Source organism: Pantherophis guttatus, chromosome 6, assembly GCF_059756535.1.
Source record: "Pantherophis guttatus breed Tessera chromosome 6, ASM5975653v1, whole genome shotgun sequence".
NCBI lineage: Eukaryota > Metazoa > Chordata > Lepidosauria > Squamata > Colubridae > Pantherophis > Pantherophis guttatus.
The window spans coordinates 1597739-1613949 of record NC_142068.1 but is presented as its reverse complement, the minus strand read 5'-3'; the positions used below and the strand labels follow the sequence as shown (position 1 = coordinate 1613949).

At 47.0% G+C, this 16211-nt stretch overlaps 1 protein-coding gene across 2 annotated transcripts in view; it reads right to left on the bottom strand.

The window, feature by feature from the left end:
* P3H2 (prolyl 3-hydroxylase 2) overlaps positions 1–16211 on the bottom strand; it is a 69376-nt gene that overhangs the window by 5928 nt on the left and 47237 nt on the right. For both annotated transcript variants that reach the window (XM_060694425.2, XM_087872382.1), the window contains exons 4-13: positions 13945–14076; positions 10751–10893; positions 9766–9855; positions 8480–8520; positions 6362–6456; positions 4413–4540; positions 3784–3879; positions 2155–2305; positions 1673–1790; positions 299–374 (exon numbers count right to left, since the gene is read on the bottom strand). In XM_060694425.2, the coding sequence (XP_060550408.2) occupies positions 299–374; positions 1673–1790; positions 2155–2305; positions 3784–3879; positions 4413–4540; positions 6362–6456; positions 8480–8520; positions 9766–9855; positions 10751–10893; positions 13945–14076 (1070 nt within the window). The remainder of the gene's footprint in view (positions 1–298; positions 375–1672; positions 1791–2154; positions 2306–3783; positions 3880–4412; positions 4541–6361; positions 6457–8479; positions 8521–9765; positions 9856–10750; positions 10894–13944; positions 14077–16211) is intronic.

Below are 16211 nucleotides of genomic sequence, written 5' to 3'. Positions count from 1 at the left end.
AAGCGAATCACTGCCGTTAAGTTAGTAAGATGGTCATTAAGTGACTCTGGTTTCCCCATGGACTTTGCTCATCAGAAGGCCGTAAAAGCGGAAATCACGTGTGACCCCAAGATACCACAACTGTCCTAAGTACACGCCAGTGGCCCAGCCTCTGGATCTTGAACGCCTGAACTGCAATGGTCGTAAGTGTGAAAAGCAGTCAGGAGGCATTTTTTTCAGTGCCACTGTGACTTTGAACGGTCGTTAAATGAACGTTTGTAAATCGAGGAGTATCTTACCTGTCCAGGTATCTACTCACCGTGACTGTCTTGGCATCCATTTCCGTGAAAATAAACTCCCCGCCTTCAAAGTCGCTGTTCATGTAGAGGAGAGCACTGCAAAAGGAGAGGAAGGACAGAAGAGGAAGGTGAGATAGAATAGAATAGAATAAAGTACAGTAGAATAGAGTAGAGTAGAGTAGAGTAGAGTAGAGTTAGGGTAGGGTAGAGTAGAGTAGAGTAGGGTAGGGTAGGGTAGAGTAGAGTAGAGTAGAGTAGAGTAGAGTAGGGTAGGGTAGGGTAGGGTAGAGTAGAACGGAATAGAATACAGTGGAGTGGAGTGGAATGGAATAATAGGGTAGAGTAGAGTAGAGTAGAGTTAGGGTAGGGTAGGGTAGGGTAGAGTAGAGTAGAGTAGGGTAGGGTAGGGTAGGGTAGGGTAGGGTAGGGTAGAGTAGAACAGAATAGAATACAGTGGAGTGGAGTGGAATGGAATAATAGGGTAGAGTAGAGTAGAGTAGAGTAGAGTTAGGGTAGAGTAGAGTAGAGTAGAGTAGGGTAGGGTAGGGTAGAGTAGAGTAGAGTAGAGTAGGGTAGGGTAGGGTAGGGTAGGGTAGAGTAGAACAGAATAGAATACAGTGGAGTGGAGTGGAGTGGAGTGGAGTGGAATAGAATAGAATAGAATAGAATAGAATAGAATAGAATAGAATAGAATAGAATAGAATAGAATAGAATAGAATAGAATAGAATAGTTGGAAGGGACCTTGGAGGTCTTCTAGTCCAGCCTCTATATAATTCCAGACAAACAGTTGTTTCTTCCTAAAAACCATCAGGAAGGAAGGGAGGGAAGAGGGGAGGGAGGGAGGGGAAGGGAAGAGAAGGGAGGGAGGGAGGGAGGGAAAGAAGGAAGGGAGGGAAGAAGGAAGGAAGGAAGGAAGGAAGGAAGGAAGGGGAATGGAGGGAGGGAGGGAAAGGAAGGTAGGTAAGAAGGAAGGAAGGAAGGGGAAGGGAGGGAGGGGGGAGGAAAGGAGGGAAAGAAGGAAAGGAGGGAAGGAGGGAGGGAAGGAAAGGAAGGTAGGTAGGAAGGAAGGAAGGGGAAGGGAGGGAGGGAGGGAAAGAAGGAAGGGAGGAAGGAGGGAGGGAGGGAGGGAAGGAGGGAAAGAAGGAAGGGAGGAAGGAGGGAGGGTGGGGAGGGAAGGAAAGGAAGGTAGGAAGGAAGGAAGGAAGGGGAAGGGAGGAAGGAAGGAAGGAGGGAGATGGGAATGAGAAGGAGGAAGGAACAACAGAATAACAGAGTTGGAAGGGACCTTTGAGGTCTTCTAGCCCAACCTCCTGCTCTAGATTACTCTACTTGGTCTTGGTGAAGAGCACCTGAAGACCCTTCTTATCTTCAGGGTCATGAGCGACCCACCCACCTGTAGTCTCGGAAGGTGTAAGCTGGGGGCTCCTTCCAACACTCGTTGGCCTCGGGGTCCAAGAGACAATTGTCCGCGTGGATTGGGTGGCTGAGATCATTCCTCCGTTCCTGTTGACCTGAAGGAACCAAGAACTGAAGACCTCAAGGTGGCCCCACACAACTTTTGTGTTGCTATCTTGCTAAAACACTCCCACAAAACCTCCTGCACACCTCTAAAACCCTTCCCCAAAGCCTTTACACCAAGGGTCTCCAAAGTTTAGCCGCGGACTTCAGCTCCCAGAATTCCCTGACATGAATGCATTCTTTATGACGTGCATCCCCATTGTGATCTGCTTACTCTCTCGTAATCCCTTTCTCTGCAATCTCTCCGCTCTAAGAGATGGGAGGAAAAGAAACAGGCACAGCTGGGTGGGGAATTCTGGGAGTTGAAGTCCTTCAAGTGGAGACCCCTGCTCAACCTTGCCCTCTCCCCAGACTTACCTGACAGGGCCGTGCGGCAGACCAGGTGTGTGTAAGAGAAATACAGGGTGGAATTCAGCATGAAGTAGGATTCCACGATCTTCCGGGCTTTCTCGCTGACATCATAGAAGAGGCGGGCACTTTTCAAAGGGATCCGCCCCTCGCTGCCAAACTGCAGGCAAATCAAATGAGAAGGTTCTCTCTCTTCTCTCTCCCTTTTATTTATTTTGTCCAGCATATATAAGATAACAGATAAAAGTATAAATATGATTTTGAATACATGAAATGGATACGAATAAAAAGGGACAGTAGGACAGGGACGGTTGGCACGTGGGTGCGCTTATGCACGCCCCCTTAGAGACCTCTGAGGAATGGGGGGAGGTCAACAGTAGACACTTTTTCTCTTTCTCTTTTTTCTTCTCTCTCTCTCTCTCTTTATCTCTCTTTCTTTCTCCTCTCTCTCTTTCTTTCTTTGTCTCTCTGTCTCTCTCTCTCTCCTTCTCTGTCTCTGTCTCTCTTTCTTTCTTGTCTCTCTGTCTCTCTCTCTCTCTGTGTCTCTTTCTCTCTCTCTCTCTCCTTTCTTTCTTTGTCTCTCTGTCTCTCCTCTGTCTCTCTTTCTCTTCTCTCTCTCTCTCTTTCTCTGTCTCTCTCTATGTGCCTGTCTCTTTCTCCTTCTCTCTCTCTCTTTCTTTCTTTCTCGTCTCTCTCTCTATGTGCCTGTCTCTTTCTCTCTCTCTCTCTCCTTTCTTTCTTTGTCTGTCTCTCTTCCTCCTTCTCTGTCTCTCTCTTTCTCTTCTCTCTCTCTTTCTCTGTCTCTTTCTCCTTTTCTCTCTCCTCTTTCTCTCTCTTTCTCTGCCTCTCCTTTTTTTTCTCCTCTTTCTTTTTTCCTTCTTTCTTTCTTTCTCCTCTGTGTCTCTCTCCTTCTCTCTCTTTCTTTCTTTCTCGTCTCTCTGTGTGTGTGTCTCTCTCTCTTTCTGTCTCTCTTTCTTTCTTTCTCCTTCGCTCTCTCTTTTCTTTCCTTCTTTCTTTCTCCTCTCTCTCTGTCTCTCTCTTTCTCTTTGTCTCTCTCTCTCTCTCATAGTCCTTGAGCCATTAATTTAGTAACTGTTCAGATTTAAACGGCACTAAGAAAAGGGACCATTTTTCACACTCGAGTTACAACTACAACTGAGCCCAAAACTTTTGTTGTTAAGCGAGACACATTGTTAAGTGAGTTGTGCCCCATTTTAGAACCTTTTGAGCCACCGTTATTAAGTGAAATCACTGCCGTTGCTAAGTTAGCCACATGGTCGTTGAGTGAACCCGGCTTCCCCATTGACTTTGCGTATCCGAAGGTCGCAAAAGGGAATCATGTGACCCCGGCACACTGTGACCGTCATAAATATGAGTCAGTGTTTTCAGTGCCGTTATAACTTTGAATGGCCACCAAATGAACTGTTGTAAATGGAGGACTACTCTCCCTCTCAAGGACATTTCTGGGATCAGAGCGGTGCCCATGTCTTGACCTGGCCTACCTGAAAGCAGAATGCCTGAAGAGAGGCTCCTCCATCCTGAGCTGCTGATGGACTTGATCTAAACTAGCTTTGGAGGCCTCCAGAGGTTCTCACCACACAGGAGAAAAAGGCCCAGCTTGACACAACACCTTCTTACCTTCAGAGCGTTGAGGATGGTGGCTCCTTCAAACTTCTCATTCGGGGTGTGAGGAGAGGTCTTCCCCCTGTAGCCATCACCAGCCAGGAGGATGTTCTGCAGGAGAAGACCAACGGTTAGGGCTCTGGAGGCTAAAACATGTGAAGAAACGGTTGCAGGAACTGGGTTTGCCTAGTCCAAGGAAGAGAAAGCTAGGGGCTGACATGATGGCATCTTCCAATATCTCAGGGGTTTCCACAAAGAGGAGGGGGTCCACCTATTCTCCAAAGCACCAGAAGGCAAGAAAAGAAGTGATGGATGGAATCTACTCAAGGAGAGAAGCAACCTGGAATTAAGGAGAAACTTCCTAACAGTGTGGACAATTAACCAGAGGAACAGTTTCCCACCAGATGTTGTGGGTACTCCAACACTCAGGTTTTTAAGAAGAAATTGGACAACTATTGATCCAATGGATGGCATCTCCTTCAGCGTGACACCTTCAAGGGGTTGGTCTCTAAGAGGCCAGAGGCTTCATGATGAGGTCTGCTCACAGAAATGAGCCAGGCAACCCTTATGGACCTCAAATGGCCACTAGACACCTGCTCAGAGGGGTCCTCTGCTTTGGCACCCACAGACGGGCAGTTACTCACGTTGGCGATGTGCTCCAGCTCCTGGCACTCGCTTGGTGAGATGACATTGTCCAGGAGGACTCGCTGCGTCCCGTTCAGCTGCTGGGAATTGTAGACAAACTGGACTTCGTTGAACAGAAGGGGGCCTCCTAGGCAGAGAGGGAAGGAGGGAGGGGAAGGAAGGAAGGAAGGAAGGAAGGAGGCAGGGAGGGAGGGAGGGAGGGAGGAAGGAAAGAAGAAGGAAGAGAAGAAGGAAGGAAGGAAGGAAGGAAGGAAGGAAGGAAGGAAGGAAGGAAAAAGGAAGAGAAAAGGGAGGGAGGGTGGAAGGGAGGGAGGAAGGAAGGAAGGAAAAAGGAGGGAGAGAGTAAGGAATGAAGGAAAGAGATGGAGGGATCGAGAGAGGGAGAGAATGATGGAGAAAAAGAAAGAATGAAAAAAGAGGTAGGGAGGGAGAAAGGAAGGAAGGAGGGAGAGAGGAATGTGGGAGAGAGGAAGGAAGGAAGGAAGGAAAGAAAGAAGGAAAAAGGAAGAGAAAAGGGAGGGAGGGTGGAACAATGGAAGGAGATTGAGGGATGGAGAGAGGGAGAGAATGATGAAGAAAGGAAGGAAGGAAGGAAGGAAGGAAGAAAGAAAGAAAGAAAGAAAGAAAGAAAGAAAGAAAGAAAGAAAGAAAGAAAGAAAAAACTTATTTTAGCAGATCTAGACATTGGAAAGAGCTGTGGAGCAAGGCAAGAGACACCCTGCCTGGGGCTAATCCGAAGGTTGGCTCAAGGGCAGAACCAGCCCTCTCTCTTTCTGACCACGGAGGGAATCCTGGCTTGGCACTGCCCATCCTTGTCCTCCAGGTGGCATTTCAAGGGCAAAGAGAGGAAAAATCCAAACACGGTGGGAACAGCTCCCCCCACCCTCTCCCCCAAGCTTGGCTCCTTGGGGCTTTTCCATTTTTCCAGAGGCAGAAAGAACCGCTGCTTCTTTTCCCCCCAGATATCTTGAGGGTCAGAGAACCCCACAGAAGGTGAAGTGAATCTATTCCTCCAAGGGAGGAGGACAAAAGCCAGACCTCCCCCTCCTCCCAAAGCCCCCTCCCTTCCGGCACTGATGATGTTCCCTAGTTGGGTCATGAAACATCTGCAAGAAAATCACCCAGCTCAATTTTTTTCCTCCTCCTCCTCCTCCTCCTCCTCCTCCTCCTCCTCCTCCTCCTCCTCCTCCTCCTCCTCCTCCTCCTCCTCCTCTCCGCAAACCCCTCTCCTTTCCAATACTGATGATGTTCCCTAGTTGGGTCATGAAACATCTGCAAGAAAATCACCCAGCTCAGAGAGCATCCCTATAGTTTTTTTCCTCCACCTCCTCCTCCTCCTCTCTTCCTCCATCTCCATTCTGGATGGTGCAAACAGCAAGGAGGACTGGCAAATTCTCTGCCCTTACAAAATAATGCAATCTTTCCAAGAACGTGCCTACGGGAGGGGAAGCATCTGTGGAAATGGAGTTTCCACGAAAGGGGCCTGGGAAAAGCATTCTCTCCTTCGCCCTGAAGCCAGCCGAAGGCCTCAGCTGGGCTGAGAATTTGTCTCCAAAGTTTACAGTCTGCAGGTTGCACAGAATAAATCTTTTTTTGACCCAGCTCTCAAAACTAACCGAGGATGGAGCTGGGTGGGTCCATTGCATTTCCTCTGGAAAATCAGAGATCCTTTCCCTCCTGCCCTCCATGCCTGTTAAGGAGTTGTGGGGCGGCCAAGCCCTAAGCAGGAGAGCCCCTAAAACAGCCAGGTCTCCAAACTTGGCCACTTGAAGACTTATGGACTTCAACTCCCAGAATTCCCTAGCCAGTGGGGGGAATTCTGGGAGTTGAAGTCCACAAAACTTAAAATGGCCAAGTTTGGAGAACCCTGGAGTAGACACACCCAATTCCTGCAACTGTTCTTGATACGATTTTGCCTCCAGAACCCTTAATGTCCAGGGAACCTTACCTTCCCGCAAAGGGTGCCCCATTTTGGACAAATCCTGCTCAGGAGGGGCATACCCAGGCTCATTGGCTTGGTGGTCCTGCAGCCCAGAAGGATCCCTGCGGAAGACAAACCAGGAGCCGCTGGTTGGGTTCCCACAATAGGCTGGACGCCCGACTTAACAGTCCCGAAGCCCAACTGAATGTTGACTGAACAAGCCAACATTCCAAAAGTCAATCAATTAACTTGAGATGGAACATTAATTCCTCAACATACGACCGCAAACTGAGCCCATAATTCATGTTGCTAAGTGAGAGATGTGCGTGCAGTGAGTTTTGTTCCATTTTATGACCTTTCTCGCAGCCGTTAAGTGAATCACTGCCATTATTAAATGAGCCACACAGTTGTTAAGTGAATCTGGCTTCTCCCTTGGCTTGGCTCGTCAGAAGGTCGCGAAAGGGGATCGCGTGATCCCCCCCCCCGGGGATGCTGCGACCGTCATAAATGTGAGTCCAGTTGCCAAGCGTCTGAATTTTGATCACATGACCAGGCTACCAAGGTCGTAACTATGGAAAAACAGTCCTACGTCACATTTTTTCAGCGCCATTGTAACTTTGAACGGTCACTAAATGAAGCGTTTGTAAGTCGAGGTCTACCTGTGTTTGGGTTTCAGGAAAGAGGGCAAGACCACAACAGACCATTAACAGTAACAAGAGTCGGAAGGGACCTTGGAGGTCATCTAGTCCAACCCCCTGCTCATAGGAGACCTGTGCTAGGGATTTGAACCGCCGAACTGCCGACTTTTCTGACTGACAAGCTCAGCGTCTTAGCCACTGAGCCACCTAGCCAGGCTGTAGGAAGGCTGGTCAGGTCCAGGTGGAGGTTTTTGAGTCGTGGGGAAGACCCACCAGCCTCAAGTGCCGTGCTGACCCCCATTATCCTTCTCTGAGTTTTGGGTACGATGAGGTGATCCAGGTCTGTTGCCCACATGCAGGTTTAATCTTGGCTAGTGTCAGAACTGAGATGGGTCCTTTCTTTTTCTTTCTTTCTTTTTTTTTTCCCCAGTTTAAAACAAACTTTATTCAATACAAAAAGATAAAAATTGTACAAAACATTCTTAACTCTAAAAATACATTCAAAACTACTTACAAACAAAACTAACAAACAGGATTACCTATCTATAATACATAAGCATACAAATATACACATTAACCTTTGCTTCTTTTATCTTAATGATGGTGTATATTTATTACCTTTGATTTCTTACTGGAGCCATCTGGTTTCCCCCTTGGGCAGAGACTGGACTGGGGGCTCCCCTCTTTAAGTGGCATTTCTTTCACCTTCCCTTCCCAGCCGCCAGCCCTCCAAGCGCTAACCAGATCTGCCCCAAAAGGGCTTTATTTTTTTTTATTTTTTTTAATAAATTTTTTATTGTAAACAAACATACACATATAGACATAAACATTAAAACAAACTAGACATAAACTAACTATACAATGAAATCAAGTCACATAACTTGAATTTTGAATTTTGAAAATAGAGCTACTTCGGTAATTATATATCAATATATCTATATGTATTATTCAAAAGGGCTTTATTTTCAAGAGGCAATTGGACTTTCTGGTTTTTCTTTTGAAGAGGTTTTGCTTCCCATCCAAGAAGCTTCTTCAACTCTGAGTGAATGGAAGGATTGATACTCCTTGCAGGCAGCTGATCATTTGCATCCTTTTAGAGCACTGTTTCTCAACCTTGGCCGCTGGACGATGGGTGGACTTCAACTCCCAGAAGTCCCCAGCCAGCTTTGCTGGCTGGGGACTTCTGGGAGTTGAAGTCCACCCATCGTCCAGCGGCCAAAGTTGAGAAGGACTGTTTTAGAGGGTCGTTGAGGCCACTTGGAGGTTTGTCTGTGTCCTCGGGGTCCCCTGAGTAGTGCAAATGGGAGTGCAGTTCACAACACAATCATTTCAGCACTTCCAAGAAGGCTCCTTGCCCATTTGCACCCCCTCCCCCATGCAGACACCCCTGGTGCCAATGGTGACTCCCTTTCAAATATTCACCAACGTCTTTTGAGATTTCTGCCCCCCTTGCAAGACCCCCTGAACTGTCAGTCTTCTTCAGCAGATGGTAGTTTTGCTTTCTTACCTTTGGCTGTCCGGACGAGACCCAGCGGGGTTCCAGTAGTTCTGGAAGAAGGAAGGCTGGTTGGTTAAGGCGGGAGAGAGAAAGAGAGAAGGGGAGAAAGAAAGAGAGGGAGAGGGAGAGAGAGAGAGCAGGAGGGAGGAAGGAAAACAGAAACGAAGGAAGGAAAAAAGGAAGGAAATTGTAATGAGAGGAAGGAAGGAAAGAAGAAAGGAAAAGAGAAAGGAAGGAAGGAAAAAAGGAAGGAAATTGTAATGAGAGGAAGGAAGGAAGGAAAGAAAGATGGAAAGAAGGAAGGAAGGAAAAGAGAAACGAAGAAAGGAAAAAAGGAAGGAAATTGTAATGAGAGGAAGGAAGGAAAGAAGAAAGGAAAAGAGAAAGGAAGGAAGGAAAAAAGGAAGGAAATTGTAATGAGAGGAAGGAAGGAAGGAAAGAAAGAAGGAAGAAAGAAGGAAGGAAAAGAGAAATGAAGGAAGGAAAAGAGGAAGGAAATTGTAACGAGAGGAGAGAAGGAAGGAAGGAAAAGAGAAATGGAGGAAGGAAAAATGGAATGAAGGAAATTGTAATGAGAGGAAGGAAGGAAAGAGGGCAGGCAGACAGGAGGAAGGAAAGGAAGGAAGGAAGGAAGGGAAGGGAAGAAGGACCCTCCCCACAATGCACCCCCCCATCCCCTCCAAAGAACTGTCCAAAAAAACGTCTCCCTGTAACTTTATCTCAAGATTCAGTCACAAAATTCCCTCATTGAATTCCCACTAAACCATAAATCCCCCTTAAACAAGTGCAAATGCTACCTTATACACAACCTTGGAACCTTATAAGGAACCTTGGTGGCACAGCAGACTAAAGTGCTGTTAAGTAGCAATTAGGTGCCAGCTGCCTGCAATTACTGCAAGTTCAAATCTCACCAGGCTCAAGGTTGACTCAGCCTTCCATCCTTCCGAGGTAGGTAAAAACCAGAAGGTGCCCAACAACCCCATCCTAGCTGAATTTAGGCGGTTGTGTGAATGCTGGCCCAAGTGGCTTGCAGCACCTTCACGGTGTCTAAAGGCACCTCTTTACCCCGATGGACTCCCCACGTTCCCCAGGCACCGGGAACCAGAGTTGAAGTCCACAATCTTAAAGTCCAGACATCTTTGCTAAGCCTAGATGCAGATGATCTCCCCCGGCACCCGTGGCTGAAGGAGAAGTTCCTCCAAGCAAGGCTGGGTTTGGCCAGGACTAAGCTATGATTCTTGGCTCCATCTGCCCCTCCACCCCCACCCCCCGAGACTCCAGGAGCCCATTCTCACCGGTTCCGTGTACAAGAAACCCAGGATGCTGGCTCCGTCCTCTAGCAACTCTGCTTCCAAGCGGTGTCTCCGGAGGAAGGTCACGGCTTCCTGGAAAAATATATATATATATATATAAAAGAGAGAAACCTAGTTGTGAGCATTACGCACGATCTGTAATTCTCCCACCGTGATCTGTGGAGTCCTTGGTGCCCCCTGAGCTGGGCTGTTTTCTTGCAGGCGTTTCATGACCCAACTCGATAACAGCATCAGTGCTCAGTATCCGCATTGATGTGCGGATCACGAAATGTCTACAAGAAAACCACCAAGATCAGAGAGCACCAAGGACCTCACAGTCGTCCTCCTCCTCCCCACTCCCTTCTAGACTGATGGTGTTACCTAATTGGGTCATGAAATGTTTGCAAGAAAACCACCTAACTCAGCACCAAGGACCCTACAGCCCTCCTCCTCCTCCTCCTCCTCCTCCTCCCCTTCCTCTTCTTCCTCCTCCTCCTGGCCACCACCCCTTCTAGCCCTGATGATGTTCCCTAGTTTGTTTGTTTGTTTGTTTGTTTGTTTGTTTGTTTGTTTGTTTGTTTATTTATTTATTTATTTATTCATTCATTCATTCATTCATTCATTCATTCATTCATTCATTCATTCATTCATTCAATTTGTATACCGCCCTTCTCCTAGTGGACTCAGGGCGGTGCACAGCCAGAACTAAAACACATAACAATACAAAATTTAAAATTATTAAAAGAATTATATACTTTGGCCCAAATTTAAAACAATTTGAATTTTAATTTGTATACCGCCCTTCTCCAGCACGTCTCAGTTGGGTCAGAGAGCACCCAGGACCCAACAATTCAGCCCTGAACTGCCAACAACCTCTTCTTTCAGTGCATCCTCAATGTAAGCCCTGCAGAAGATGGCTTGTTCCTCACCAAGGCCAAGGGTCCTCGAAGTTACATCCAAGCCTCGCTCCCACGTCCGAGCCGCTTACCTCTCTGGGTTTGACGGCCTCCAGGTCAAGAGATCCATCTAAGAGGCTCTTGTAATAATCCTCGTTCTCCAGGACATCTTCATCGTCTGGATGGAAGAGGAGATACGTCCTGGTGCATTCCAACGCTTGGACGTAATCGCCCACTGCGAGGAGGACGGGAAAAAAAACAAACCACGATTCAGGGTTTGTCTTCAGTTTGGCTGCATCCTGGCTGGCCAAATCTCAACGGAAGCAAATGAGAAATTGCTACAAGAGGTTAGCTTGAGCACAACCTGGAGAAGACGGACAACTCTGGCCAAAAGTACAGAGAAGTGGCATGCCCCCCCCTTATGAAGCCCCCTCCTCCACCCCGTAATTTCTGAGTATGCTCAGTTCCACTCAGCGGTTCTTTCAATGCATCCGTTCCCTTCCAGCTGCTCTCTGCTACTACCACATATCCGATACAGTTAGTTGGTCCTCGATTTACAAACGCAACTGAGCATGCAAAAATTCCTGTCGCTAAGTGAGACAGTTGCAAAATGGAGCTTTGCCCCATTGTACAACCGTCCTTGCGTCCTTAAGTGAATCACTGCAGTCATTAAGTTAGTAAGACCGTTGTTAAGCAGACCTGGCTTCCCCACTGACTTTGCTTGTCAAAAGGTCACAAAAGGAGATCAGGTGACCCCAGGGGATTCTGCAACCGTCGTAAGTCCATGCCAGTTGCCAAGCCTCCAGATTTTGATCACGTGACCACGGGGGGGGGGTGGCAATGGTCCTAAGTGAGAAAAATGGTTCATAAATCACCTTTTTCCAGTGTCGTCGTGACTTCAAACGGTCACTGAATGAACAGTGGTAACTCAAGGACTACCTAAGGGAGCATTTTCCCCAGAATTCTAGTCCTCAACGTTTTTCAGGTTGAGAAACAGGAGCAGAGATACACGGTCCTTCTCTTCCGTTTCTCTCTTCTGTTGAAGTGCAGAATGGAGTTCAATTATTTTATAGCTGGTTATTTCAAATATGCATGTGATTTCTTTCCTTCCTTCCTCCCTTCTTTTATATTTTTCCTTCCTTTCTTTTATTTCCTTCCTCCCTCCCTCCCTCCCTCCATTCTTTCTTTTATATTTTTCCTTCCTTCCTCTCTCCCTTCTCTTATTTCCTTCCTTCATTCCTTCCTTTCTTCCTTCCCACCCACCCTCCCTTTCTTCCTTCATTCTTTCCTTCTTTCATTTCCTTCCTTTATTTTTGCCTTCCTTCCCTTCCTTCCTTCCTCCCTCCCTTCCTTTCCTTCTTTTATATTTTTCCTTCCTTCCTTCTCTTATTTCCTTCCTTCATTGCTTCCTTTCTTCCTTCCCATCCTCCCTCTCTTCCTTCATTCTTTCCTTCTTTCATTTCCTTGATTTTTTCCTTCCTTCCCTTCCTTCCTCCCTCCCTCCCTTCCTTTCCTTCTTTTATATTTTTCCTTCTTTCCTTCCTTCCTCCTTTCATTTCCTTGCTTCATTGCTTCCTTCCTTCCCTCCCTCTCTTCCTTCCTTCCTTCTTTTATTTTTTCCTTCCTCCCTCCCGCCCTCCCTCTCCTTTCTTTTATATTTTCCTTCCTTCATTCCTTCCTTCCTTCCCTCCCTCTCTTTCTTTCTTCTTTCCTTCTTTCATTTCCTTCCTTCCTTCTTTTATTTTTTCCTTCCTTCCTTCCTTCCTCCCTCTCCTTTCTTTTATATTTTCCTTCCTTCATTGCTTCCTTCCCTCCCTCTCTTTCTTCCTTCTTTCCTTCTTTCATTTCCTTCCTTCCTTCTTTTATTTTTTCTTTCCTTCCTTCCTCCCTCCCTCTCCTTTCTTTTATATTTTCCTTCCTTCATTGCTTCCTTCCTTCCCTCTCTTCCTTCCTTCTTTTATTTTCTTCCTTCCTTCCTCCCTCTCTTCTTTCTTTTATTCCTTCTTCCCTCCCTCTTTCTCAGCATTGACAGACCGCCTTCTCCCCCCCCCAGAAAAGGGTAGTGATTTTTTTCCCCCATCTGCTTTTGAGGCTCCCCTTTTGCCCTCTCCTGCCCATAAGCCTTGGCAAGCAGGGCAAGGGACTCGTTTGCTTAGAAACACAACCTTGAGTATTTCGGATGTTGTGGGGTGCAGCCTCAAGGATGTGTCCCCTTGCAAAGAACCCAGAAAACCTGAAAAGACACGCTGAAAAGGCATCTTTGAGGGGCAGTAAGGGAGACTGCCTAACCCAGACTCTGGGTTGAAGGATCTTGAACCCAGGGCGTGCATTGTTTCCCTGAACCTGATACAGGGAGTTCTCAATTTACAACCGTTCGTTTAGTGACCGTTCAAAGTTGCAACACCACTGAAAAAAGTGACACGACTGGTTTTCACGCTTACGACCGTTGCAGCATCCCCCATGGTCACATGATCAAAATTCAGACACTTGAGCAACTGGCATGTACTTATGACGGTTTCAATGTCCAGGGGTCCCATGATCCCCTTTTGAGACCTTCTGACAAGCAAAGTCAATGGGGAAGCCAGAGTTGCTTTAAAACCCTGTTACTACCTTCCTCTTCACAAGCTACACTGGGGCCCTGATTTGTCTGGCTTTTAAGAAGAGGGATAAATTGAAGGATGAAAGGTCTTTTGAGGTCTCCCACTCCTAAAGACTCCATATTACTTTCAAGTTGGAGGCCATCTGTCTCCAAATCCCACTTGCCAAGGAATATGATAACATCTCCAGAAGATGCATCAGGGGCACTAAATGGTCTGGCTTCGAAAAAAGAGTGGCTAAATTGATGGATGAAAGGTCTTTTGAGGTCTCCCGGTCCTAAAGACTCCATATTACTTTCAAGTTGGAGGCCATCTGCCTCCAAATCCCACTTGCCAAGGAATATGATAACATCTCCAGAAGATGCATCAGGGGCACTAAATGGTCTGGCTTCGAAAAAAGAGTGGCTAAATTGATGGATGAAAGGTCTTTTGAGGTCTCCTGGTCCTAAAGACTCCATATTACCTCCAGGTTGGGGGTCACCTGCCTCCAAATCCCACTTGCCAAGGAATAAATGTGTTCATTCTTGGTTGTCCTCTAGGAGAAACACAATCCTGGACTACAGTGAGCTTGGCCTGACCCAGAAGGGCTGTTCTTGTGTTTGTAGACCTGTGCATGGTTTAGCTTTTGGGTGGTGATAACACAACTCTGATATCTGTGCGTTTGAGGACCTCAGAAAAGCTAGACCTACCTCTGAAGTAGGCAAACTGCAAGAAGTCGTAATGCAAGGGCAGGAAGTTGTCGATGGGTGAGAGTCGCCCAGGCCGTGTGGCGAGTTGTCGCACACACTCGTGTTGACACAGCACGACTTGCATGCAGTGATCTGCAAGGAAGGGAGAAAACACAAGTTTTGCAGCAGAAAAAACAACAATTCATTTCATTTAAGGCAACTGAGTTTCATAAGACCCCCGTATAGAATTACAGAGTTGGACGGGACCTTGGAGGCCTTCTAGTCCAACCCCCTGCACAAGCAGGAGACCTTAGAGCATCCCGATCAAATGGTTGTCCAATCTCTTCTTAAAAATCTCCAGTGATGGAGTGCCCCTGATTTCTGGTGGCAAGCTGTTCCACTGGTTAATTGTTCTCACTTTCAGAAGTTTCTCCTTAATTCCAGGTTGCTTCTCTCCTTGCTTAGTTTCCATCCATTGCTTCTTGTCCTGCCTTCAGGGGCTTTGGGGAATAGGTGGAGCCCCCTCTTCTTTGGGGCAGCCCCTCAAATACTGGAAGATGCTATGCCACCCCTGGTCCTTCTCTTCCTTAGACTAGAGTCATACCCAAATTCCTGCAACCGTTCTTCGTATGCTTTATCCTCCAGTCCCCTAATCATGTTGGTTGCTCTTTTCTGCTCTTTCTAGGGTCTCAACATCTTCTTGAGTGAGAGCAATCAATCCAGAAACTCACAAATGGTGGAGGGTCTCCTGCTTGGGCAGGGGGTTGGACTAGATGACCTCCAAGGTCCCTTCCAACTCTGTTGTTCTATATTCAGCGGAACAGAAGTTGCCTTCAGAGGTTGTGGGAGCTTCATCCCTGGAAGCTTTCAAGAAGAGACTGTCAATGGATAGATGATAAAGCATGGTGATGAAATATTATATATGAAATGAAATTTGGATAAAACGTTTAAACACTTGCCTTTTGCTAGAGGAAAGAACATTTGTCGTATAATGAGATTTTGAAAATTTTAAAGGACGAAATGATCGAAATACTGTCTGTAACTATTTGGAAGGATGATGTTTTTAAGTTGTTTTTGTTTAAAAAATAAAAAACTTTTTACAAAAAAAAAGGGGGAAGAGAAGAGACTGGGCTGCCCTCTGTCAGGAATCTGTGTAGGGTCTCCTGCTTGGGGGGGGGGTTGGACTAGATGACCTCCAAGGTCCCTTCCAACTCTGTTGTTCTATATTCAGTGGAACAGAAGTTGCCTTTGGGAAGTTGTGGGAGCTTCATCCCTGGAAGCTTTCAAGAAGAGACCGGACTGCCATCGGTCAGAAATGGTGTGGGGTCTCCTGCTTGGGTGGGTGGGGGGTTGGACTAGATGACTTCCATGGTCCCTTCCAACTCTGTTAATCTATTAATTTTTCCCCCTTTCTATCATGGTGGCCAAAACTGGATGTTGTGAGACTTCCTTCCATGAGGAAAACATAAACTCGCATCAGAAGAGCCTTGGTGGTACAGTGGTCTAAGGCACCCTGTTATTAAGCTGGTTATTAAGACCAGCTGCCTGCAATTACTGCAGGTTCGAATCTCGCCAAGGCTCAAGGTTGACTCAGCCTTCCATCCTTTCTAAGGTGGGTAAATTGAGGACCCAGTTTGTGGGGGCAATAAGATGACTTTGTATAAAATATACAAAAGGATGAAGGCCATTGCTTAATGCACTGTAAGCCGCCCTGAGTCTCCGGAGAAGGGCGGCATATAAATCTAATTTTTTAAAAAAGAAGAATAAACGTAGGAAACTCCTGGGGCAGCTTTTGAAAGGAGGGACGGAGGCTGCTTCTGGCATCTGCAGGGAGGGCCAGAGGCTGTTTTGTCCTCCAGGAGACTCTTGTCAGCACATTCTATTGTGTCGAATGCTGCATTTCGAGCTATTACACAACGCCAGGCCCTAGGAACACACAGTCCCCAGTGAATTGTGTCTGCGTGGTGGTGCAAGCTGATGAGACATGCTCGCCTGCCCACTGGGGAATCGGAGAGAGAGAGCGCATGAGTCAGAGGGTCCTTGATTTATGACCAAATTGGGACATGGAATTTCCGTGGTAAGCAAAACGATTGTTGAGTGTATCACACCCAGGTTCACACCCCTTTCTATCACCCCAGGGATTAAGCCATTAGTCATGCGGGGCGAATCCTGCTTTCCCCACTGACTTTGCGGGTTGGAAACTGGTGGGGAAGTTTGCATTGGGAGATCACGTCACACCTGCCCTCCCCCGCACGAAGATGCTGCAATCGTCGTAAATAGAGGCCAGC